Source organism: Ptychodera flava, chromosome 5 (genome assembly GCF_041260155.1).
Source record: "Ptychodera flava strain L36383 chromosome 5, AS_Pfla_20210202, whole genome shotgun sequence".
Classification (NCBI taxonomy): Eukaryota; Metazoa; Hemichordata; class Enteropneusta; family Ptychoderidae; genus Ptychodera; species Ptychodera flava.
The window spans coordinates 43,755,416-43,780,693 of NC_091932.1; the positions used below are offsets into that span (position 1 = coordinate 43,755,416).

General features: G+C 36.0%; 1 protein-coding gene across 19 annotated transcripts in view; it reads left to right on the forward strand.

Annotated features, from left to right (window-relative positions):
* LOC139134043 (cytosolic carboxypeptidase-like protein 5) overlaps positions 1–25,278 on the forward strand; it is a 66,499-nt gene extending 41,221 nt beyond the window's left edge. For 4 of the 19 annotated variants that reach the window (XM_070700891.1, XM_070700892.1, XM_070700895.1 and 1 more), the window contains 7 exons: positions 1,435–1,544; positions 6,565–6,767; positions 7,556–7,622; positions 12,537–12,593; positions 14,747–14,831; positions 19,243–19,368; positions 23,228–25,278. In XM_070700891.1, coding sequence (XP_070556992.1) covers positions 1,435–1,544; positions 6,565–6,767; positions 7,556–7,622; positions 12,537–12,593; positions 14,747–14,831; positions 19,243–19,362 — 642 coding nt within the window. In that variant the 3' untranslated portion in view covers positions 19,363–19,368; positions 23,228–25,278. The other 15 variants (XM_070700896.1, XM_070700898.1, XM_070700904.1 and 12 more) reach the window with 11 other exon arrangements.

Here is a 25,278-nt window from a genome sequence, read left to right on the forward strand (position 1 = left end):
GACAACTTTACCTCATTAATTATGTACACATCTAATTCTGGGCAAGCGAATAGAGCTAGAGATCTGATTTTTTGGCATATAGGGATTAATTAGCAATATAATTTTTTTTTCAAAATGTCATGTGACCTCGATGACGTTTGACCTTGATTATACATATATATGCATATTTCAGTAACCACAAGTTCTATACCCTCCAATTTTGATAGGATATTAGACCTTAAGATGTCACATCTTGTACCTCATTTATAATGCGCATATGTATTTCTTGGCTGGCCAATACTGCTAGAGGTCTAGACATGCCTCATGTGTTTCAAATTGGGAACAACGACATAGACCTATGTGCCCATAGATCTCAACATGTACACTCCAGTGATACTTCTTAATGACCACATTTTCCTGCCCCATCATGACTAATACTCCTATTACAAGTGGGACTATGTCATTGTAAATGACTTGTTGAGTTAATGGTTGTATCACAGTATTCGATATATCTAATTCTGTATTTTTTCCATTTATATTCTGAATAATTACATTAAACGTATTTCACTGTCTCCAGTACATTTTATTTAAGTATTTTCACTTCATGCACTTTATCCCTTTCACACATGTTCAAATATCTGACCAGAAAACAAACACTAAATAGTCCAGGATGGGAGCTACAGTGTCATTGACGCTATTTTGAAATCATGATTTATTATGCATTTGGTACCAAAGCAAGGGACTATTGATCTTTTTCAGGCCAATTTACAAATCCCTTGGAATTAACAAACATATTGTTACGCTGTATTCAAGCTGCAATAATTCTGAATATTGTGAAAATGTTAGAACTCAATATTTCCAACGTTAACCAGCTGTTGCTTAGTAACTAATTTGTCATATCATATAGCTCTGCAATGATCATCATCACTGGAAATAGTTTCATTATAATTGTACCAAACTATGTAAGCACAGCATAAAGCATAGTATATGACTTACTGCTTCATTTCCAGACAATAAGGATATTTGTACTGATCAACTTTGTTTGGCTTATGAACGACAATCATCAAAGTCAAGTTTCAGCTCTGGCCTTGCAACTTAAAACTCATTAGGGGACACAATTGCATTGATTGATAGAATTAGTCATTCATTTATAAATTTCAATAATTCCCCAGAGAAGTGAAAATATGAAGTTGTAGCAATGTTTGTCATGTACTGGATATATTGTCATACATAATAATGGTAGATTAAAATAACAGTAACCAAATTGTACAAAAAAACTTGGGGATGAAAAAGAAGAAAAACATGTATGCTTTTCAAGAAGTATTTTGAGTCTGTTCATCTCAGCACAACACTCATTTGAAATTGAAATTTCAGAATAATAGAGTACCCCACATGTTTGTACTGTATTGAACTGAAATGAGACCGTAGATGATGTGTTTTTTTTTTACTGAACAGACACCTGGACTTAGGATAATTCATCCGCATAAACCAAGCAGTCAAAACCCACACCAGTCATCAGAGAGATCAACAATACCACGACCTAGAGCTGTGTTTGATCCACCATCGTAAGTATTTATCAGTTCAGAAGGAAAATGGTGTCTTTTCATCACAAAAAGAAGGTAGCATGTTGCTTTGGAACAGATTTTAAGAACATTGAAAGTTCTCAAAATCTAACCCATTTCCTGTTCCACAGCTTGTGAAGTCTCTTGAGAACTGCAAGATTCGTATGCTCCTTGAAAGTCCATGAATTTTAAAGTCTCCTGGAAACTCCTTCAATCACATGAAAGGCACATCAAGATGTTTGGTGGTATAATCAAACATGTATGCCGTATGATGACACACTCGCAATTTTGTTGGAATTTGTGGTAGTCTTAGGTGGTATGCCAAGACAGATATCAGTCATGTACCTTGCAGAATTGAGTTGAGGTATCAGTCTGGATCGTAATGCATTCAGTGACTTAAGCTGACTCATAAGTTGTCAGTTGTGAACACCACTGTAGATATTTATTGCAAGATGGCAGTGTCGTAATATTTCACTTCTAGGACTTGACTTTTATTCAACCATTTGTGCAGTTAGACTACAAATGTATGTCAGTTTGTATAGTGACATCATCTAATATAGCCATGTAGCAGTCATTTTGTTCTCAATTTATTGTCTGTCCTAAGCCATTACTCAGAAATTTCAAGACCGATTTCAATAAAACTTGTCACAAGGGTATAGTACCATTAAGTACAGATGCATGTGATAACGATTCAAGGCTGCCTGATGGCCATTTTATTTTTAAAGGTCTGGTGCAATGATCCCGTTCTTGTGACTGAATGTCTTCCAGGAGGTCAATATTTTTACACTCACAACAGAATTGCAACCTCAAAGTACGCGCGAATGTTAACTTTTTTTATATTTCTATGCATGGTTTTTATAAGGTCATTTTGCAACTCTGGGTCACGCCCACAGCGGGAGTCATGGTTGGCCAACTGTGACGTCACAGTGGTATTCATTTATATTGAATAGCAGTCCCACGCCGCCTTATCTCTGCCCGGTATCCGCTAACAAAACAAAGTCAGTTCAAGTCTCTTGTGCGATCAGTGCAACCCACCTGTGTTCACGCTGCCCATTCGCCAATGCCAATTGAAATCCAAAGTGGCGAAAAAAAATCGATCCTAATTCGCCACAGTGGCGAAACTTATTTTTGTATAAAATTTATGGCAAAATGAAGAAAAAACGTGGGGTTTTTTGTCTTTTGTTGATCTGCGCTTCTCTCTCAGTGATTCGCAAAATACTGTGTCTACTTCCGTATTATTGCGTTCTTTCTGTTGTGCGCATTTGCAATCAAGCCAAGTCTTGCGAGAGATTGGACGTCATGTAGTCTAGTGTACAGCATGCATAAATGACTCTCGCGAGAACTGAAACTTAGACACATGCAACCGAGCCCTAGCGATAAATTTGATGTCATTTTGTCTAGTGTATAGCAGGTATAGGAACGCTCGCTAGCAAGAATTGAAATTTTTGCTATACATAGCAGACATACGCATTTTAAATGCGGCCACAATGTTCAGTGTTGCAGTTGATTTGCATTGTGGTTGAGGTGTTCCGTGTTGTGCATTTTAATTGCGGTCTAATAAACGTTCCATGTTGCGGTCGATTTTCATGGCAGGCCTGATGGTCCAGTATTCCCCGTTGTTCTTCATTTTAATCACCGTCCCAACGACGCGTTCCGTGTTGCTGTCTATTTGTATCATGAAGGTAGAAATCTACCTTGATGATTTGTATCGCGATCTCTGCATTCCCTGATGTTCATTATAATGGTAGTCCCAACCACCGTGTCCCAACGTTCAGTGTTGCTGTTCATGCAGCTGATTTGCATCGCAGTCCAAACCTTCTCTATTGTAGTGCATTTTATCACAGTCCCACTTACATTTTATGTTACTGTCGATTTGCATTGCGGTCCTGACGTTTCATGTTGTAGACCAGTGCATTTTAATGGCAGTCCCAACGTTCACTGTTGCTGTTCATGCAGTTGATTTGCATCGCGGTCCCAACCTTCCGTGTTGTAGTGCATTTTAATTGCGGTCCCATTTACGTTCCATGTTACTGTCGATTTGCATCGTGATCCAGAATCATGTAATTTTCAGTGTTAAAGTAAAGACAAGTGGATACAGGGTTGATGTGTTGATAATTTATTCTTGTGCATGCAACCGACAACGTTTTCCCATAGTGAAGGAGGACACTGTACTGATCATGTAAGCGGAAACCCTAGAAGTTACCCCCGTGGGGAACTTATGGAGGTGTGAAATAGTTACTTCCCGTCATGAGATACGGCGTCGGGCAAACTTCGGAAAGCAGAAAAAAGTCGACTGGAGAGGCTTGGGGACACACCCACATTGCATTTTTCTTTTGCCATATTTCATAACACCGCGCTAAACGAAAAAAGAAATGAACACAACTGTTTTATAGACCATCAACTGTATTTCTGTGATTTTGCAACATGGGCGTTTCACCAGACCTTTAAGTTGAGTCAGGCTTGAAGTCATAAGTCAGACATTGCAAGACCAATTTCATTTAACCTTGGTGCTATAATGACGTATATATGTGACTATATATACCTATGCTTACCAGTTACAAATTTTAATCGGTGCATTATTTTGACTTCCATTCAGTTACGTCTAATCAAAGCACCAAAATTACAGGTTGGGACAATGACTGTTGATTGGGATGGGAAGGGTTCAACTTTGTTGTCCATGAGAATTGCAAGTTGAACACTCTGTGTTTGATAACTCCACTGTACCTGAACAGAAATAGATTAAGCAATAAAGGTGGCTTGAAAGGCTATTTTTTGAACCAACTCTTTTCTCAGAGTTAATGTCAACTTTCAAGTGTTAGAATCAAAATATTTAGTTCAAATTTTCGGGATAACTCCCTTACTTAATACTTTCTCCAGAGAATATAAAAATTGTATATACGCAGCCATGATTTTGAAATATGACACCAGTAAATATTAAAATTTAATTGTTCATATTTTTTTACCTAGTATTTGAATTGAATAATAATTGGATAGTACTTAATATTACCAAATTAGTTATAAACATGTTGACACTATTAATTGTAACATGTGTACGGGAGGATTTGTGAATAAAATTTGTTTTTATGATTTTACATGGGTTTACATATCAAAAAATTATTAAAAAATTCTTCCAAATTTCAAAATGTGATTTTTCAAAAAGTACTTCAAATACAGCAAAATTGTCCCATAGTCATCTTGTCTGTAACCTTGTTAATAGGCTGTAAAAATTCCATGTCCATATCTCATTTCATAGGTTGGATTCAATTGACATAAAATTATGTAGGAAAACTGTTATTTTGTCAAAAATGTTGAAAACAAGCCATATTTGCACCCCTCTTTTGAAGTCACACAGCAGTCGTTTTGGTTAATCTCACTTTTGACACCTCTTTGACACTCAAAGAATATAAAAATTCATTTAAAATAGCAGTCACTCACTCTGAATGCAAGCACTGCCTTGTCAAACTTTCCTGAAAAACAGCAAATAATGACGTTCCCTTTTCAAACATTTAATAAAAACTAGGGGACCTCTACCATAGTTAATACACTTAGAACTCCCCAACTTTTTCTTATTTGGTCAGTTTTTCAGAAGCTTCCAAATGTCTAGTTATTTTATTCCACAGAGAATGTTGACTACTTTCATATTTTAATAGTTTTATTAGTCCCCACAGACACTGTCTGGGCGGACTTATAGGTTTGGTCATGTCCGTTCCTCCTTGCGTGCATGCGTGCGTGCGTGCGTCCGTCCGTTCATGCAGATATCTCAGAGATGCCTGGAGCGATTTCATTAAAAGTTGGTACAAGGATTACTTCATATGTCATACATATGCACGTCAATTTGTTTTGTGATACAATCCAATATGGCCACCATGCGGCCATTTTATGACTTTTCATGTACAGAGCCATAACTCAGACATATTTCAAGCGATTTTATTCATGTATCAAGCGAATTTATTCAAAGTTGGTACAAGGGCATTGACTTATGTTATACATATGTACGTCTATTTGTTTCATGATATGATCCAATATGGCCACATGGTGGCCATTTTGTTATGTTTTTTTCATGTCGAGAGCCATAACTCTGGCAAGTCTCAACTGATTTTATTCAAAGTTGGTAAATGGACATTGACTTATGTCATACATATGCATGTCGATTTTTTAGACAGTAAAATCAAATACGGCTGCATGGCGGCGATTTTGTTACAATTTTTTCATGTACAGAGCCATAACTCAGACATATTTCTACCAGTATAATTCAAAGTTGGTATAAGGACATTGACCTATGTCATACATATGCAAGTTAATTTGTTTCACGGCATGTAGCAGTATCATGTTAATTACTGAAGTTTCATAATTAGGCTGATATGTCAAGGAATACTGCATCAAATTTCATGAAACTTGGTACAGATGTTAAGCTCACATTTCTTTAACAGTGAAAAAGACATTTATCAGTGTCATTTTAATTAATTTGTCATTGCATATGTAACAAACTTTTCTTATTAGAGTGATATATCCACAAATACTGCTTCAAATTTGATGAAACTTGATACAGATGTTGATCTCATAGTATTGTAAATAGTGCATCAAACTTTATGAAATATGGTACCGGTGATAATCTGTTAGTGTTAGGATAGTATACAAAAATGTTTGGCAACATTCTGTCAATTAATTCCTAATTGACTCATTTAATGACCTTTTGTAATTAGGATGACGGCCTACATTGGTTTTATGTTTTCACCACCATGGAACTCATTCTTGGACATTGAGTGCCATCTGTATCAAAAGTATTTTTATCACAGACCTAATGAAGAGGATTCTATCCTCTCTGAGGACCTATAATCAAAGTACCCATTAACAAGTGGGGACTGTGTCATCAATGATGACTTGTTGAAGTTTATAACTGACGCTCTAACCTTTCCAGCCACCTTAAGCAATAAAACTATAACTTATACTAGTATACTGATGACATGTGTCAATGACATACCAGTAAATTTGTGTTGAAAACCAAACATTGGCTTGCCTTCAGGTCCGACCCACCAAAGCGAAGATTTCGGAAAATGTCAACCAGCAAAAGACGTAGTGCATCTCACAGTCCCAGTGCCAAAGGTTATTATAACAGAAAAGGTAGTGGAACTGACAGTGACATTGAAAAGAAGAAAAAGACTCGTGGTAGGAGAGCCACCAAGAGTCTGCCAACTGGACTGCTTGGAGCAGTGTCCACTGGTCAAGGTAGGTCAAAAACTGATGAAAAGACATTAATTTAATAAATTTTCATGAAAATGGTTTAGGTTTAAAAGTCTTGGATTAACCATTGATAAACCATGGAAGGATTAATGCTAAAAAACTGAATATGGACACATATGACGTCACCAGCCAGCATGGTGCTAGCGATGAGGGTGTATGGTTCGAAAATATTTTTGTGTATAAAGCTGGGTCAATGGAATTTCCCAACAGTTGAAATTGACGTAAGGTATTTGTGCAGAAATTAGTTCAGGTACAATAATGTAAAACCCACACCCAAAAATCATATTGGTACCACATATCTTAAGGTTGCTTCATATTTGACAGGAAATATACGGATGCAAGTTTGATTGAGTTTTGGTTAATTGTATCATCTTTGTTCAGCAGTTTCTGAACAAAATGTGGTTTTGGATAATTAGATCTTTTTTGTTCAGCAGTTTCTGAAGTGTTTTTCGTGTCAGTATTCCTGAAATTTGCAGTGGCAATTTGCTGTCCTTCAGATTCATCATACAAAGGTTATACCATCTTTGATTGAGAAGATAAAGTAAAATGTAACTATAACCAAACCCTGCAAACTGGTTACAGATCTATCTAATCATTAGAACTAACACTTCTTATTTCTTTTTGCTTTTTAATTTGTCCAAATTTTTAAGCCATTTGCTTTACTGATCACATAGACATCATGACAAACAGAAACAAAAAGTAAGATGTTTTATTTATAGATGGTATATAAGAGTTTTTTTTAAATTAGTAATTTATTTACCTTTTCACCGCAGGAGAAACCCCAGTAGAAGGTGCATCAGTAAAACTCTTACCCCAGACAGAAAAACTCTCTCCCAGAAGGTAGGAAATTCAATCCTATGTGTAAATTTCACGCTTGACATGTATATTAATTTGCCATGTTGTTTACAAGATATAAATTTCTATCAGATTTTGTTTCAGTTGGCACATCTTTTCAACCTGGTTGAGCTGTATGGTGTACAAAAAGAATACCTTGACACATCTGCCATATGGGTATACAAAGCACATACCTTGGCAAATCTTATCAACCCAGTTGTACCTTCTGGGTATACAAAGCACATACCTTGGCACATCTTATCAACCCAGTTATGCCATATGGGTATACAAAGCACATACCCACTTACCCATAGGCAGTCTGATGTGTATAATGCTGCTTTTGAACTTATTATACACCGACGTTTTACCCCGCTTGAGCTGTTTTCACCAATTTTCCTACATCATTCTGTCACAATATCACATACCGGTACATACTCAATATAACACCCATATTAACACAGTTACTCATCTCATATTTAAGACTTGGCTGTCCTTAATATGTCATTAATTCATTTGTCTTGCAACCCCTCTGGACGAGCAGCGCAAAAGCACTTCGTAAACTCATGAAAAAGTTGGTACGTTATCTGAACCTAAGCACATCACGATACATTCCCAACATTTTGCAATGAATTTGTGTCTATCAAGATGGGTTTGTTTTCATGAGCACTTCTATGATTACTTTTGTATTGTTTATCTCGTCATTTATTTGGACTTTATTGCAGTTACGTTATTTTTGTTTATTTGGAATTTACAGTGTATGGGAAATTATATGCCTGTTGAAAATGGTACAGGAAATTACAATTCAATTATAAATTGGTCACCGACACATTGTCTTTGAAGTTTGATTTATTTTGCACAGCAGTTTTAAGTTTTGATTTGTTATGGTTTGTAGTTTTGGTATGTATTTTCAAGCAAGTAAATTTTGTCTGATTCTCGCCTTTTGCTTTGTGTACCGCTGATGTTTTTGTGAAAACACTTTTAGCATATTCATGAATTATAGTGCAAGTGCATTTGATATGTTCAGGCAAGCTTTGAAATTGTAGTGTGTTCTGTGTGGCAAGTAGCAAATTATTTGAGCACAGGCACTGGCTTTTGCAGTGACAGAAAACATTCAATGTAACGTACAGCTAGCTACATAATCATTCAAGTCTAATTTTGAAATATTCTGCCAGAAAGTAACTCTAATTCTGACAAGCTTCAGTGTAGACGCAACCTTTATTTCAGGGTTTTTATCAGAAGAAGAATTGCAAGAAAATTGGGAATTTATCCTACAAGAGGCTTTGTTAAATCTCACAAAATTTTTTTATCATACACTTAGTATCCAATTTGTTTTCCAGAAATGTTGAAAGTGCTGCCCTGAGTTGATTCAACAAATTTAGTTGTCCATGACACATTACAGACTACTTTTTTTGATAATCCCAATCCAAGCATAATCCTATATACATCATTTTACACTTCATTATTAATAATTGATATCATTTCATTTTGCCAAGATATCCAATTTAATTTTTGTAATCATTATTATACATCTACTTCAAACATTTTCCAGTTCTCACTGGCAGAGCATCACATCTTTTCCACACCTGTGAACACACAAATCTCTCAAAATTGATGTTTTAACATCAAATCCATTCAATCAATATCACAATAATCAGTTTTTTCAGCTTCCAGTTGCCATACAACTATGGCAAAAGAAGCAAATAGAACCTTAGCTGTCTACTGTCTGTCTGTCTGTCTGTCTGTCTCTGTATGTATGTATGTATATATGTATATATGTCATTCTGTCTGTCCACTCAGTTTTCTTGGAAAGAGTAGCACTAATAATCTTGAAATATTGTGTGTATATAGAGTTCTGCTCAGGAATTGAATTTCTAAGATCTTAATGTCAAATGGACGATATAAACACGGAAAAATGGTCAAAAATTATGACAAGCCTTAGGCCATTGAATTTGATGGGTATGTTCCTTTTATGAGTCAAAATCTAGCACATAGAAGCCAAGTTGATAAGATGACCATTATGCAAATGAGCAAAATAGATTTTTTAATAAATTGTCAAAAATCCTGCTGCCAAAATTTTAAATTTCTATGACTTCAATAGTTGGTAGAGATTTTCTTTGTAGCATTTAGATTCATGTTTATGCAATCAAAGTTGGATAAATGATTGAGCAAATAAATGTTAAAAATGGTCAATAATTGTAAACTCATAAACTACCAGCCGCAGGAATTTGAAACACGATAGAAATATTCTTGTTTTAATGCAAATTTGACAATATTTCAATCACATTGATCAGACCTGTAAGTATGTCATACCGTTAAAGGTATACAGCCACCTGTAATCTAAATATGCCCATATATGGTTCCTTGGTATTCAAAATACCAGTGTGAGGGCACTGTTTTTAAAAAGCGGCCACCTGCTTAAAATCTGTAATTGGTTAGATTTTCTCTTTCCATGGTAACTGTGGCAAAATTGGAACAGGTGACCGTATACCTTTAATGCCAGCTTTAGTCTTGTAGTATGTGTTGGTTCACAATACAAATTGGGAAGAACCACTGGTTGCTCTACAAATACAGTTTAAGTTAAACACCAGCAACTTCTTACTACTACCCAATCAAAGATGGTTTCATAGTTTCATGACAATACCGGACATCAAAGTTCCATAAACATACAACACTACATTGGTAAAACACATAGTATAGTTCCATCAATTAGAAGTACATCACAGCTTACTGAAGTAAAGCATTTTAAATGATCAGGATTGGCTCAACTCCATGGAAAGTAAATCAGAATTCTGGAAAATCTTCTCCTTCAAAGTGAAATTCACATCAAAAGAAGATTTTGGTTATTTCGTGGAAGAATGGAAATTTACAATAAATGTAGAGTCATTTCTTTTCAACATACAATTATTAATAGTTCAATTTATTGACAAACTGATGTAAAAATATTTGGTAGCTTTACTTTGTATATGTTTAGTAGAAGGTAGAAATTCATCATTTCATGAGAGAGATTATGGCAAGCAAAGAGATAAAGATGAGACTGTGGTGGCCCATTTTGGTGCAATGGTATTTTCACAGTATGGTTACGTACAGGCAATTCAATGTTAAGTGAAAAAGAATAGAAGTGGAACAATGAAGACATGAAAAGTCTCTCTTACAGAAAGGCAATGATACAGATAAGCTTCTGCTAACTTAACATAAAAGCCAGAATTGCCACAGTTCACAGATTGACTTCAAAATAATAAATGCCTTGGGTTTTAATCTCCAACTTTGAATTCATTGTGTAATGCTTTGATAAATATCTTTTGTTCACTCTAACAGCTCTGCTAATTCTTCACAAGTGTGACTTTTAATTTTTTTTCTTTTTTTACTTCTTACCATTACAAGCTCACATGATGTAAAAAGGCTGTTTAAACTGGTATGTTTTCCCCCAGCTATGTGATTGCAGTGAATCTTCTAACATCTCCCATTTCCTATCATATTTCCTATGTAATGGTCCTGTTCATTCCATAGAAGGAATGAATCTGCAGCATGGCCAGTACATGATATATGGTGAAGCATGCTATTCTTTGATACTGAGAAAATCAAATCCAGATTATCCAGTGTTGTAGTTATAAATGCAGGAATTGAAGGGCAAGCTGAAAGCACCTTCAGAATAAATTTTAATCTGCAAGATCTTGTTACAGTCAACACTGTAACCACATTTTGGAAATCATGGCGTGCAACCGTTATGTTTCATAGGGTCTGTTACTGCAATGTAAAGATTGTAAGCTATTTCTAATACAGGCAGGCAACCATTATGTTTCACAAGTCTGAGTAAAGATTATAAATAATAAATAGTAGAATAAAACCTCACATCTGTAAAGTAACTCATGTCAGATCAGTGGTGACTTTCTGTATCCGTTGACAATTTTACTCCCCAAAATAAAGAAAAATACATATTATCCTGTGTCTGTCTTCAAATTGAAATATACATTATTCAACAAAACAAGTTTCTATCATAAAAGGATTAAATACTTAAATCTTTAAATGTTGCTCTTTTTAAGAATAATTGATACAGAACTTTTCCACTGATGTGATAGGGTTGAACGCCTGTAAAATATTGTACAGCATTAGATAAACACACAGTATAACAAGTCAATTGTATCACTTGAATTCTGTACATGTATCTTAGAATGACTCCAGCATGTTCTACTAGTACTTGCAGAAAAAGTAACTTTAAATACCCCTCCTAAGCCCCCCCACCCCCCCCTCCCCATCACTGATCCAGCAATAGCAAAAATATGGGTCTTTGTCTCCAAAACTACTAACACTTACCTATATCACTGCATAACCATATGCACCAAATTAACATATTTTGTCATGTTGCCATTGCAATCCATTTCACTGCCATAATATTTGAACATTTTTTGTTATGCTTACCACTGTAGTAAAGACACTATTTGGTAAGAGGTGATTTTTATGTTCCAAAGTTGTTTGGATTCTTGCAAATTTTGGCTGTATGTTGATTTTTTTTGCTGTATTTGGTCAGTGTTTACTACTCTGTATGTGTTCTGTCACTAAATAATAAGATGGTATATTTTACATCAATGTTGTACACAAATAATTGTTTATGTTCACATGAATGATAGGTATGTCACATAAATAATAGTTTATGTTCACATGAATGATGGGTATGTGTCACATAAATAATAGTTTATGTTCACATGAATGATGGGTATGTGTCACATAAATAATAGTTTATGTTCACATGAATTATGGGTATGTCACATAAATATGCACAGTCTGTTACATCTATCTGTTGCAATGCACAATTGTAAACAAATGATTTAAATAGTAAAGTTTACCACACCACCTATGTTGAATGTATCCCACAATGTTTAATACATACCATAATATTTTTCCATGTACCTACCAATCATGTAGTATTGGTGGAGATGACATGATGGCCAAGCTGAGTGAGATTGAAAGAAACATCAACCTGTAAATAGCATTATCAATGTTATTTTTATTGATAGAGTAAAATCATATCTTCCATATATTTAAAGTTGATCACACTTTCAAAATTACAAAATACTCTATTTCATATATATTTCTTTTAAAGATAAAATTTCATAACAATTTATGAAAACATATGTCATCAAAGAATGTAGTAATTATTCTTGTCACTACATGGGTCTACTGGGTCATATATCTATTAATTCTAACACTTGTGTTCTTTGTATCTTACTGGAAATGTGTAGTTGTCAACTTTTGATTTTACTTTCGATGATTCGTAGGGATATCAATATTCCACTAAACAAGCAATTGCATGTGTTCTATTGTACGGCAATCATCAGAATGAACCAATTTCCAGTTTAACAATACAAATTTTGTTTTGCTTAGAAGTACAACACACAAATGGTAGCTAGACATGTTTTCTTACATTAGGTTATAAAATTGTATCATTGTTACAAAATATTGTTACAGTGACTGTGATTTTTCATTTGATCAAAAACATTTACTGATCTGTCAAGCAACACGTACATTTACTGATCTGTCAAGCAATACGTACATTCGTAAGCAGTGTGATATTTGACTGTCAACATAAAGGTTTGTAACCAGAACTGGACAATCAAACATTCCAAGTGAAGACTAAACAAATTAAAATCAAAAGTTGAAACTCTACTTCTTATTTTTCTTAAGCAGATTACAATGAGTAAATGTAAGATATTAACAGGTTTCAGGTGTAAATATTGTGTATGTTAACTTTTGATGATGTACTTGTTTATAACTCAAAAATTGACAACATTCATTCTATGGTCTTTGAAGTAGACGAATGTACCCAAACCCTTTCATCCCAAATCTATGTACCATGGTCAAGCAGCATTATGGATAATTATTGAAGATGGCTTGAATCATTTTTGTGAAAGGATACATCGTTCAAGTGTAACATGACTTTTGCAATGCAGAAACATCAATTTAAAGATTGTTTGATAGCATTCATTAGTGTTGTCAATGTTTGAATTCATAACAGTAAGTTATTAACACTTATCAATAAATGATTTGAAATGTGTCTTGGATTTCACACATCCATGGAAAAGCACAAGCTCTAACAAACCACAATGCAATGATGAATGTCCATTGTAATTCCTTTGCAGTTTATAAGATAGCATTTATTTTACATGCCATATTGGAGTTTTCTGAGCATAGTGTATTATAGACTTTTCAGATTTATTTGAAGTATCAATGTCTTGCAAAGAGTGAACTAAAAATACCACTGAATAACAGTAGGGATTAGAATGGGGCAGTGAACGTAACATTCTGTGTTCACAAATGAAAACCAAGACACATCCTATCTGAATAAATAGTTGAAATATATTCAGAATCAAATAAACATTTACATGTGATAAATAACATAGGATATATTTAGAGTCAGCCAAGTAGCCGCTCGGTTAACTTTGTTAAGTTCTGCATAGCCATACCTTTTCATTTCAGTATCTCTGGCAGTGATATAAAATATACTATGTAAAAAAGAGTTTTGTCCATCTACAGAGTTGCTTGTTCCACAGTGCATTTCAAACAATTTGAAAGTCTCTTTTCAAACGTTTTGACATAAGATTGAGTCTCACCGTTGAAAATGACTCTTACTGACAAGATCAGTAACCAAAGTGTCAAGGTTAATGGCTTGCATAAATTATAATAAAAAAATCGATAAATCAAAGGCAAATTCTCATAGTCAAATTGTATACCAGTATGTGAAAGTCATTTGTCTGAATTTCTCGCAACTACATTTAAGTTTTGGTCAAGCAGTGTTTATCTCATTGCAAGGCATTGTAATTTTTTTCACCATGATAAGGAATTAGATAAAACCAAAGATATTATAATAGTAGTAGTAATGATTTAGTTATTGCCATATGCATCAAAAATTCAGTGGAATTTGATTTCAACACTCAAATTGACTACAGATACAAAAGTGATGTGCTTTCCACAGAACTGACTACAAATACAAAAGTGTCACTTTATTAATGTAAGCTGTGGACAAAAGACATAATGGCTAACTGGTATTAATAACTACATTACAGAAAATAATCATTGATGTAAAGAGAGATTGCCATACTAATATTGTTGTGTTCTTATTGTTGTTGTCAATGCAGACCCAGTATGGATGGCTTCGACCCAGAAGTGCTTTCTCATAGAACATCAGGACTAGGACGCAACAAGAAGGGAACTTTTGATGGGGTAGGTATTGGTATCGTTGATCCCAACTCTTGTTTGAATATGCAATGATTAATTTTAAAATTCATGTGTATGTTATGTTTTTCTTTGTAATCGTTAGCATTGAGATTAGCAATTATTGCATTGAGATGAGCAATCATTAGCATTGAGATTAGCAATCATTAGCATTGAGATTAGCAATCATTAGCATTGAGATTAGCAAAATAAAGGGAAAGAAACATTCTCCATGATGTCTTCATTTGCTACTTGTATCTTTGATAATTTTTTTTCCAGGACCATTTCTGTCATTCTTTGTCTGTTGTATGTTATGTAAGTTTTTGCTCTTGACTTCAGCAATCAACTCCTGAGCGAGGTAGCACTCCAGTGACTGGTAGTTTCAAATATGTGCTGAGTAATGGAAAAACTAGCTGGATAGTCTTCAATATACCATAAATTCATGTGCTGACAGATATGTACATATATGTTCTGTACTTCTATATGTGTGTAATCAATAGATTACCACATTACACTGTCTGTATGTTTCACCTTGTGTTCATTTTGTCTTGTTCTCCTTCACTTCATGACTTCATGACACAGACCTTCTTAGTTGTCAAACATTTGTCAGTGTTTTGTTAAGGCTGGCACCCAGGTAAATGTTACCGGTGTTCCCCAGTCATTTTACTGGGGGTCCCCTTGGTATATATATCAATGCAATTAGAGTAGGGGACAGCAGAAATGTTACCGGTGTTTCCCTCAGTATATCAATGCAATCAGATCAGGGGACAGCAGAAATGTTACCGGTGTTCCCCTTGGTATATCAATGCAATCAGATTACGGGACAGCAGAAATGTTACCGTGTTCCCAAATCATTTACCAATATCCCCAAACCTTAGCAAAAACACTGTTTGTATAGCGCCCTCTTTACAGCACCATCGTTCTATGGATCAGTTTTTTTCATCAATTGTGAAACATGCTTATGATGCTTAATTTACAACAAGCAGTCACCGATGCAATACTCTATAATCTGTTAACTTGATATTGTAAAGTTCTTTCATTTGATAGCTCTTATGCTTATACTCAACAAGGTCAAACCATTGGAGCCAGCATGCAGGCAACAAACACTCAAGAGTATGTGGCTAGGGCTTCCTCAGTATTATCAACAGAAATCGAACTACAACTACTGGCGGCAACATTATACTAGTAGTTTGGCCAGTAGGGGGTGCTTTTGCTTTAGCCCAGCCAGTTGTTCAATATGCAGTTCGTGTACACTCTAAAATAGGAGACGTTCAAAATATATCCCATAAACGCCCATGTGACTAAAATAAACCAATCACCGTGTCAATAACGTCATGCGGAACACCGCGGCCAACGTTGAGACGTACGTCTGTGGTCTGACACATGCGCATATTGTGACTGCTCGACTCTGCCTATCGAGGAAAACAACAGAGTCGCAGCAACAGAATCATGGAACTTAAACATCATGAAGTTCATGTCATGGACGGAAGACACTTGTATGACGGAAGACACTTCTAGAAGTTTTCAGCTGAGGACTGACAATTGATGTAACCATCGGATGGCCAGTCATTTCATGTGTTCGTCCACAGTTCGATATAACGCCGGGAAAACAGACCTGTACGCAGGGCTGTACGGCTGCAATACTAGTCACGACCTGCGATCAACAATGCTTCCCGTTTTCAAAACCACGCACCTTTCCGTGGGACCCAAGTGTTAGGCATCATTAGAAAGCTGGTTTTCTGCCCCTTTTAATGATATAAGAAATATCTAAGTAAGCTAGAACTACGATCCTAAAACGCCCGCAAAAATGAGTCGACTTCAATGTTAAAATCGCGGGAAAGTGTGATAGCAATTTGCGTATTTCAATGACTAACTTCAAAATGACGCAACAAGAAAAATCTCGCACGTACCACCCTCCAAAGCTGCCATTTTAAAGTGTAGACCATTTTGGAGATATTTTCATTCGAAAGACACCGAATATCTGTCAACTGGGGTTAAAAAACCCGCCGAAAGTTGCCAATGGGTTCATTCCCGCAAAATCGTACGTTCACTTCCGCATTTACAAATTTAAATATTCATGAGAAATTCCCTTCTGCCATTGGCCAATACAAAAGGTCATGACTTCAGCAAATGTCTCCTATTTTTGAGTGTACACGAACTGATATGGGGGGAGTGATTATGGAGCTCAGCTTCTCGTCTATTGCTGCATGAATTTCATCTAGCATGCCTTTGAAACAACAGTAATGTATAAAAAGGGAATTGCACCCCAAATGTATGGTTAGTGTCCGTAGTGTAAATCTTGTATGGTTTTGATTTCTTTTGCAGATCAGATATTGCAATTTGCTTGATTGCATGACACTGGGTCTGGTATTATTAAATTCTGATAAAAGTAAAACAGGAGGTACTGTTTGCAGTCATGAAGTGATTGTTGAGAACATCACTCTGACACTGAGTACACTGTCAGTCTGTGTGTGTGTGTCATGTCACAGTGTAGACACTGAGTACACTGTCAGTGTGTGTGTGTCTGTCATGTCACAGTGTAGACACTGAGTACACTGTCAGTGTGTGTGTGTCTGTCATGTCACAGTGTAGACACTGAGTACACTGTCAGTGTGTGTGTGTCTGTCATGTCACAGTGTAGACACTGAGTACACTGTCAGTGTGTGTGTGTGTCTGTCATGTCACAGTGTAGACACTGAGTACACTGTCAGTGTGTGTGTGTTTGTCATGTCACAGTGTAGACACTGAGTACACTGTCAGGTTGTGTGTGTCTTGTCATGTCACAGTGTAGACACAGAGTACACTGTCAGTGTGTGTGTCTGTCATGTCACAGTGTAGACACTGAGTACACTGTCAGTGTGTGTGTCTGTCATGTCACAGTGTAGACACTGAGTACACTGTCAGTGTGTGTGTCTGTCATGTCACAGTGTAGTTTGAGTTTTTATGTTTGTTCTGTCAGATTATCACAGCTGTCTAATTGCCTCCCTATATGTCCAATCACATAGACTCTCTACCAAGTCTCACTATATCCTGTGTGTTTTCTCAATCACAAGTCTGGATTCAAAAATATAGGTTGTTTTTAAACAAAAGTGATAGTTTTAAGTATCTGTGAGTAAATTTGATGTTGCAGTGTCTTTTATATCTACTATTTATTGTCGTATGACACTCCGTGTTGTTACCGTGTTCACACAGACAAAGATGCATTGCTGCTGCACTGAATAGCTTTTACGTTGATGTTATAACAGCAATCTGATTACCAGTCATTCGTGAGACCATGTTGCCTGATTCACAGTGTTTTTACAACTGATAGATGCACCTGTAAATGTCATTAAGGATGTCAAGTGCTGATTATTTCTGCATCACTGACATATTTGATTCGATCTGGCTTGAATATTTAGTAAAGATATGCTGCAAATAGCAGTCAGATTGGCTCTTCTTGTGCGCAAAACGCGTATGAAAAGCATGAACAGTACAAACATCATGATGTTATCCACGCCCGCCATTTTGAACTTTGAAAGGTCAGAGGTCATATAAGGCTAAAGTTTGGTCAGCATTTCTTTCTGGATGTGATCATGTCTGAACAGAATCTGAATTGAATCTTTGGTCTGGTGCTATTTCAGACCTATTTGGCCCTGACCAAATTTGCCTGTGTGAACCAAGTTTGTGTGAATGTCCTGACTAGTTACAAAGAGAACTTTCAGTTAGAGAGCATTGTTCAATACTGAAAGGCAACTTGAACTCTCACAGTTGGTTGGTATAACTAAGAAATGAAGACAACCCAAATTAACCCACAGTATTGGTAGCCATTCTGTATCATCATTCATCTATTGACAATTTATGGATCTCTGATAATGTAACTCATTGTTTGACAGTCCACAAATCTCTGAGTCATCCACATTTTAAGTTCATAACAGAAGCTGAATACTACTAGTATCAGATCAGAATATATTGACTTGATAAACATTCCAGCCATAGTAATTCCGTCTTTACAAAGGCAAAACTTCAGTGCAGCCTCCAATTCATAAATGCACATGCCACTTACAGTTATTCTCTTCAAATCAAAAACATCACATATGGCATGTATTGGTAGTGGAAGGAATCAAGGAAAATTCAAGAAATTTCTAGATTAACTCAGAATAGCTCAAAATTATGAATTTTAGGCAGCAAACTGCAAAACTTCCTCTTTTATGAGGATTTTCTCTACTTGTACAGCATACACAAATATATTTGTGTCTTCTAGTACACGTATTTTTTTACAAGTTTACTGATGTACTTTCTGTAAGGCAATCAACATCCACAATTCAAGCACATTTTCCTGTTCCAGGCACAGGCTTATTTATGTATAACATTTACCATTGTTTAATTTCCCGTACACAGAATGACTTTGTGTAACAACCATTGTTTAATTTCACACACACAGAATGAATTATGGCCGGCATTTCAGTATGTAACCTTGCTGGATCTGAACACCTTAGCAGTCACTGCCTCTGCTATACGCAGTTCTAGCCCTGGTGCTGAACCCAGCAAGAAATCACACTGACCTCCGGTACATCTTTTGCATGAATATTTCCCAACAATTTGTTTAAACAGTGCTCCTTCTACAATACCTAATTCACCCTCCCTGTTTAATTTTCCCTCCCACCCCTTATTTCACAGTACATATGTCCAGTCTCACCACCAAAAAAATGGGATGGAACCACTTCCACAATAAGTTAAAGGGCTACATGCCATCATGAATGTTGACCTGCAAACTAATCAATGTTTATAAATTAATACTGATTTCAAAAATCCTTCCCTTCTCTTTTTCTTTTTTTTTCATATATTTTAGATGTAATAATGTTGCACTCTGAAACTATCCTTTATTTACAAAATATACACCATAGTTCCCTGAGAATAATCTCCCTTTTCGGCAATACACTAAGGATGGGGCTTAAACTCGAGCAACTCAATGTTTTTTGCCACAGTCATGCTTAATTTACGTTAGTTTATGCACAAATTTTAAACCACTCAAAATTTCAATCACTTTCAAAAATTGTTTATGTCCAACAGAAATTGTTAAAGACAAAAAATATAATGACAAGATTTTATTGACTATTTCTCACAATCTCATGGACTGGCATTATACGATTGCATTGATATTCTGATAGACAATCATGATCATAAGAAGGCAATACTCCGTGACAGTTTCGCAACCTACCATAACTGGCAGAGTATTTGATATCACTGTTTCAAATCAAACTGATGACACAACCGGTGGATACAAAAGTGACAATGTAGTGAAATTTCATCTAGAAAGATTTGTTTATTTATTCATTCATTTATTTATTTATTTATTCATTCATTCATTCATTCATTCAGTTATAAAAAAGTGATGACATTTTAATGTGAGGGACAGCTGTTAACTGCCCCACTGAAGTTTAATCTAAATCCAGCCTTATAGTCACCCTGATCACGGTCATTGCATCTTAATCTACCAATCCAGCCTGGGTAACCCAAATCATGAATCTAAATCAAATCCAGACTGAGTCACCCTGATATGGTTCATGGTCAGCAAAGTTATCTCAGAGATATTTGTCTGCAGAGTAGTAGGAGCACTGTGTATAAAACAAAAGCACTGAAACGTTATTTGTCTTTTAGTCATAAATGGGTATGGTCTTAAAAAGATATCACAACAATGTGTGTTTAATTCTCATAGATAAACTGAATGTATTATAAATTGCAATGTTCTCTGATTCTAATTCTTCACAGTAACACATCATTGGTGAACATTAGCATCATGCAGACTGTGCATTGAAACACTCTCAGTGGTCGTCCTCTGCAGAAGTACAGTCAAAGTCTTGAAGTTTCTATTGACACATTTGGTAGTTTCATTTCTATTCATGAACAAATTTTCAAATTGGATGTTGGAAATCACTGCTGTTGACAGATACATCAATGAAAGAATGTGTGTGTTAAAACAGAATTCAGTCTGTCAATACCCTTGATTTGATATTCTTTAATATAATGAAATTGCACAAATATTTACTGGTAAATGGCAGCATGTTTCATCAAACGTATCATATTTTGACATTGATTATCCCTCCTCCCACCCAAAAAAAATTGGGAAAATTGGAATTTTTAACATACTGCAGTTCCCCATCTTACTGTTTTCCTTCAGGAAGTATAGACCAATGGACAGAAATTGGTAATGTTGTATCATTGCAAGTGAACAAAACCTTAGTCTAAAACTTGAAAGATACTTTAAATGTTCATAAGGTTTTGTGATGTGAATTTTATTATTATTTCTGTAGCACACTTTGTGCATATCATTTTGACAACCTTTTACAGCTGTACATTGTCCTATGACATTAATTGAAACAGTCATGAAAATGACAGTTTGTTAATGTATTTGTCTCTGATGTAATTCAGTTACTTTCAAAAAGTTGAAAGTATCCTAATTGTTAAGAACACATGCCGCGATGGAAAGAGACTGTTCTTTGTTTGAAAATGTTCCTTTTCCAAGAGTGTATCCTTTCAACATCCAAAATAGTGTTTTGCTTGTAAGCATACACAGGTTGTAAAAACATGTTGCTGACATGGTGTTCTTGCACAGGATGACCACTGCATCATCAGTATATCCATCAAAAATCTTGATCCAAACACTAATATTAACACCAATACCACTTCTACTCTAACTACTTTGAAATAATTGCTTTCTCTCTTTCAAGCAGAATTGCCAACCATCCTCTTCCTCCCCATACCCCATCCCTACACTCTCCCCATGCCCCATCCCTGCTCTCTCCCCATGCCCCCTCCCTACTCTCCACATGCCCCCTCCCTACTCTCTCCCCATGCCCCCTCCCTACTCTCTCCACATGCCCCCTCCCTACTCTCTCCCCATGCCCCATCCCTACTCTCTCCACATGCCCCTCCCTACTCTCTCTCCATGCCCCATCCCTACTCTCTCCACATGCCCCCTCCCTACTCTCTCCACATGCCCCCTCCCTACTCTCTCCACATGCCCCCTCCCTACTCTCTCCACATGTCCCCTCCCTACTCTCTCCACATGCCCCCATGCCCCATCCCTACTCTCTCCACATGCCCCCTCCCTACTCTCTCCACATGCCCCCTCCCTACTCTCTCCACATGCCCCCTCCCTACTCTCTCCACATGCCCCATCCCTACTCTCTCCACATGCCCCATCCCTACTCTCTCCACATGCCCCCTCCCTACTCTCTCCACATGCCCCATCCCTACTCTCTCCACATGCCCCCATGCCCCATCCCTGCTCTCTCCACATGCCCCCTCCCTACTCTCTCCCACATGCCCCCTCCCTACTCTCTCCACATGCCCCCTCCCTACTCTCCCACATGCCCCCTCCCTACTCTCTCCACATGCCCCCTCCCTACTCTCTCCACATGCCCCCTCCCTACTCTCTCCCCATGCCCCCTCCCTACTCTCTCCAAATGCCCCATCCCTACTCTCTCCCCTACATTCTTTAGTTCATGCAGTGCACACACGAGATACACTGTTACATCTAAAACAGATTTTAAAACATGTTTTAAAGGTGACCCAGTTTATTTATGAGTGGGGAATACATTTTGATTTTTCTTGAACTCTCCAAATGTCATGATTAAACATTATCGCTTTCCCAAAATAAATAAAACAAAAAAAAAATGTAATTTATAATGGAGAAAAATTAAGCAGATTTATTTACTGTATCTCTTCATAGCTGTACAGTGAAAGCACAATTATATAGGCAATGAAAATGATGAAGATGTGTCTCCCTTTTGTGCAAACAGTTTAGCAGCAATGAAACTTTAGTTTATAAAATAGATGAAAAATGAACAAAATAGAAGAAACTTTCAATGCTTTGTGTGAATTGCTTATTGCAATCTAGTTTTGTATTGTATATTGCCTGTGTGGGATTTCAAGAAGCCAATAAAATTGATACCAGAAGCACTGGTGTCACTGTATTCCCAGAATTCCCTATCACGGCAATAAAGGCACAGAACATGACTAATTCAGGGGAAGAGGAAGAGTGTCAGTAGCGGGTGGGGTGGGGTTGGGGGAGGGCAATTTACTCAGTACATTAATGGTCAAACACTGTAAGAATTTGCTATCAGTAATGTCAAGATTGTAATGTTTTCATCTAGCACTGCAACCATACTGCAACCATTGGGTATAGCTGGTCTTTAATGGTTCTAATAAATGATATCTTCTTCATTTCAAAATAGGTGATGGCACATTGCAAACCCCATTGTCTTCCAACATTTTCTCTTCCAGCAATTGAATTTGTTTTTTCATCCTCATTCTAACTTGTGGGTTTGCCTTGCAATAATATGAGTTGCTTCAGAGTTTATTGATATGAAAGACATGTCAGTTTGATTTAGAGTTGATATTGTTTAACTTTCTTCAATTTTCAGGTGGATTATGGAACTGTCAGATATGAGATTGTTGACCTTCAGAAGTCACCATCTAGAGCAGCATCTTTCTGGGTCTAAACTGACTTTTCAATCCACATATCAAACCATTTATTCTCCTTCTTGTATCATTTGATTTGATGTATGCTGTTGTTTACCCTGGTATTAGCAGGGCAGACTGAAAGTGTTGAGTTCTGTTTAGCTATACTGCCATGATAAACCAGTCATCAATTGAATCTTGATGCCATGGTATCCACAGTTGAACTGCCATCACCAATACATCATGAAAACCAGATGTATTAGTGTCTCTGATAAGCCAACAGTGTGGTTACCAGACACTGTGCTATCAAATGAGTCAATGTTTGCTCTTATTTTGTCTGGTAGTCTTTCTTTCTGATTTGACAATATGATACTTTTCGCTGTCTGTTTCCAACTGAAATTCTAGAACACAAGGTTGTTTTAGTTTTAGTTAAGTCAGGCCAGACCAAACCACTTAAAGTGAGAGGGGAGACTGTAGGTGTTTCCACAAATCAATCCAATGATACCAGAACTGAGATGTGTGGATGGAAAAGTCACCATAAACTAGGTTTTTACATTGAACTAGTGCAGCAGTTGCCAAACATTTTATTTTTGTTCAAATAGGGAAATACAATAAAACCTTGAATTATATATATCTGTGTGCTAAGCCTAGTTGTGCAGGGTAAATTCTAGATTTGTAATATATAATTATAGTTTGTCTACTTTGATCCCTGAAACATTGTACAAATTGCATTTTAAAAACACAAATATATGTAAAACTATAGAAACAATTTTCCCATAAAAGAAATTCATTGTTGCCTTTTATTACATGCTGGGCATTAATATTAAAGAATAATTTAATAAATAGCAAGAAAAATGTATAACACCTTGCAGTATCTTATGGAATACAAAGTCTTGAAAATTTCAGTGTCATAGCAGAAAATTCTGATAAGCCTTTTTTCAAATGAGTTTCTGGTATGCTACTTCCAAATTGTTACTCATCAGAAAGTAAGTAGTGTGTGCTCTTTGCCGTCCAAGAGTTAAATGAAGGATTTAGAATACACTGTTTGTAAGAAAAGATAGTTGTTCAGGTCCATGCTTGTAAGGTGTTATAAGTTTTGATTTTATCTTTTTACACAGGATTTTTATAACTTTGTTATCACTTTGTACTGTATTGTACACTTTGTAATTTTTGAAAAGTTGTGGATGTTTATGCTAAAGTGAGCGTCTTTAGTCTTATTAGTTTCCATGGTTTCAAAAAGCTATGAGAGCGTATGTACATTTGTTTATCGGCTAGAATGACCTAAAATTTTCACTTTTAATCACAACTTTTTAAAATATTCAGCTTTGTTTGTTGAGTGGTGCTGATCAGTCTTTGTGTTCAAGTTCACAAGTGTGCACAGTCTGTGACTACGGAATACATATACCATTGTAATAAGAAGAAAATATTCTGAAAACATTTGAAGGGAAACAATACAACTGTAATAGAATTATTGGATTGTAATCTGTAAAATAGCTAGTTAATTGGTCAAACTACTGAGTGTTGTCAACGCTATTCTGGCCTTTTACTTGGTCAATACTTTTATAATAAAAATATCAGAAATAGTGCAGCAACAGGGTGTGTCAATGAAACACCAACTTTTATCCGTCTTGAAAATAAAAAAAACTACTCTGAACATTCCATATTGATATTAGTATTTTATTCTGAAAGCTCAAATTGTCTTAATGTACAAAGGAAAGGATATATTTATATTTCCAGGTTACCAAGAGTGTATCTTATAGAGTGTGGATAGCGCCCTCTCTGGTGAAAGTGTAGATATCATTTTTACATTTTTTCCCCTATGAGCATGTCTTGTTGTACACAGTAAGTTTTTACACCCTAACAAATTTATCATGTACATTCCATAAAGTATAGTTTTTAATGTTTAAGGTTTTGTCCATGCTTTTTATACATCGGTATTCACTTGAAAAAAATGCCAAATGACTGTTAAATGATTTCTTACCTTGTATAATAAATGTTTTATTTATTAAAATGA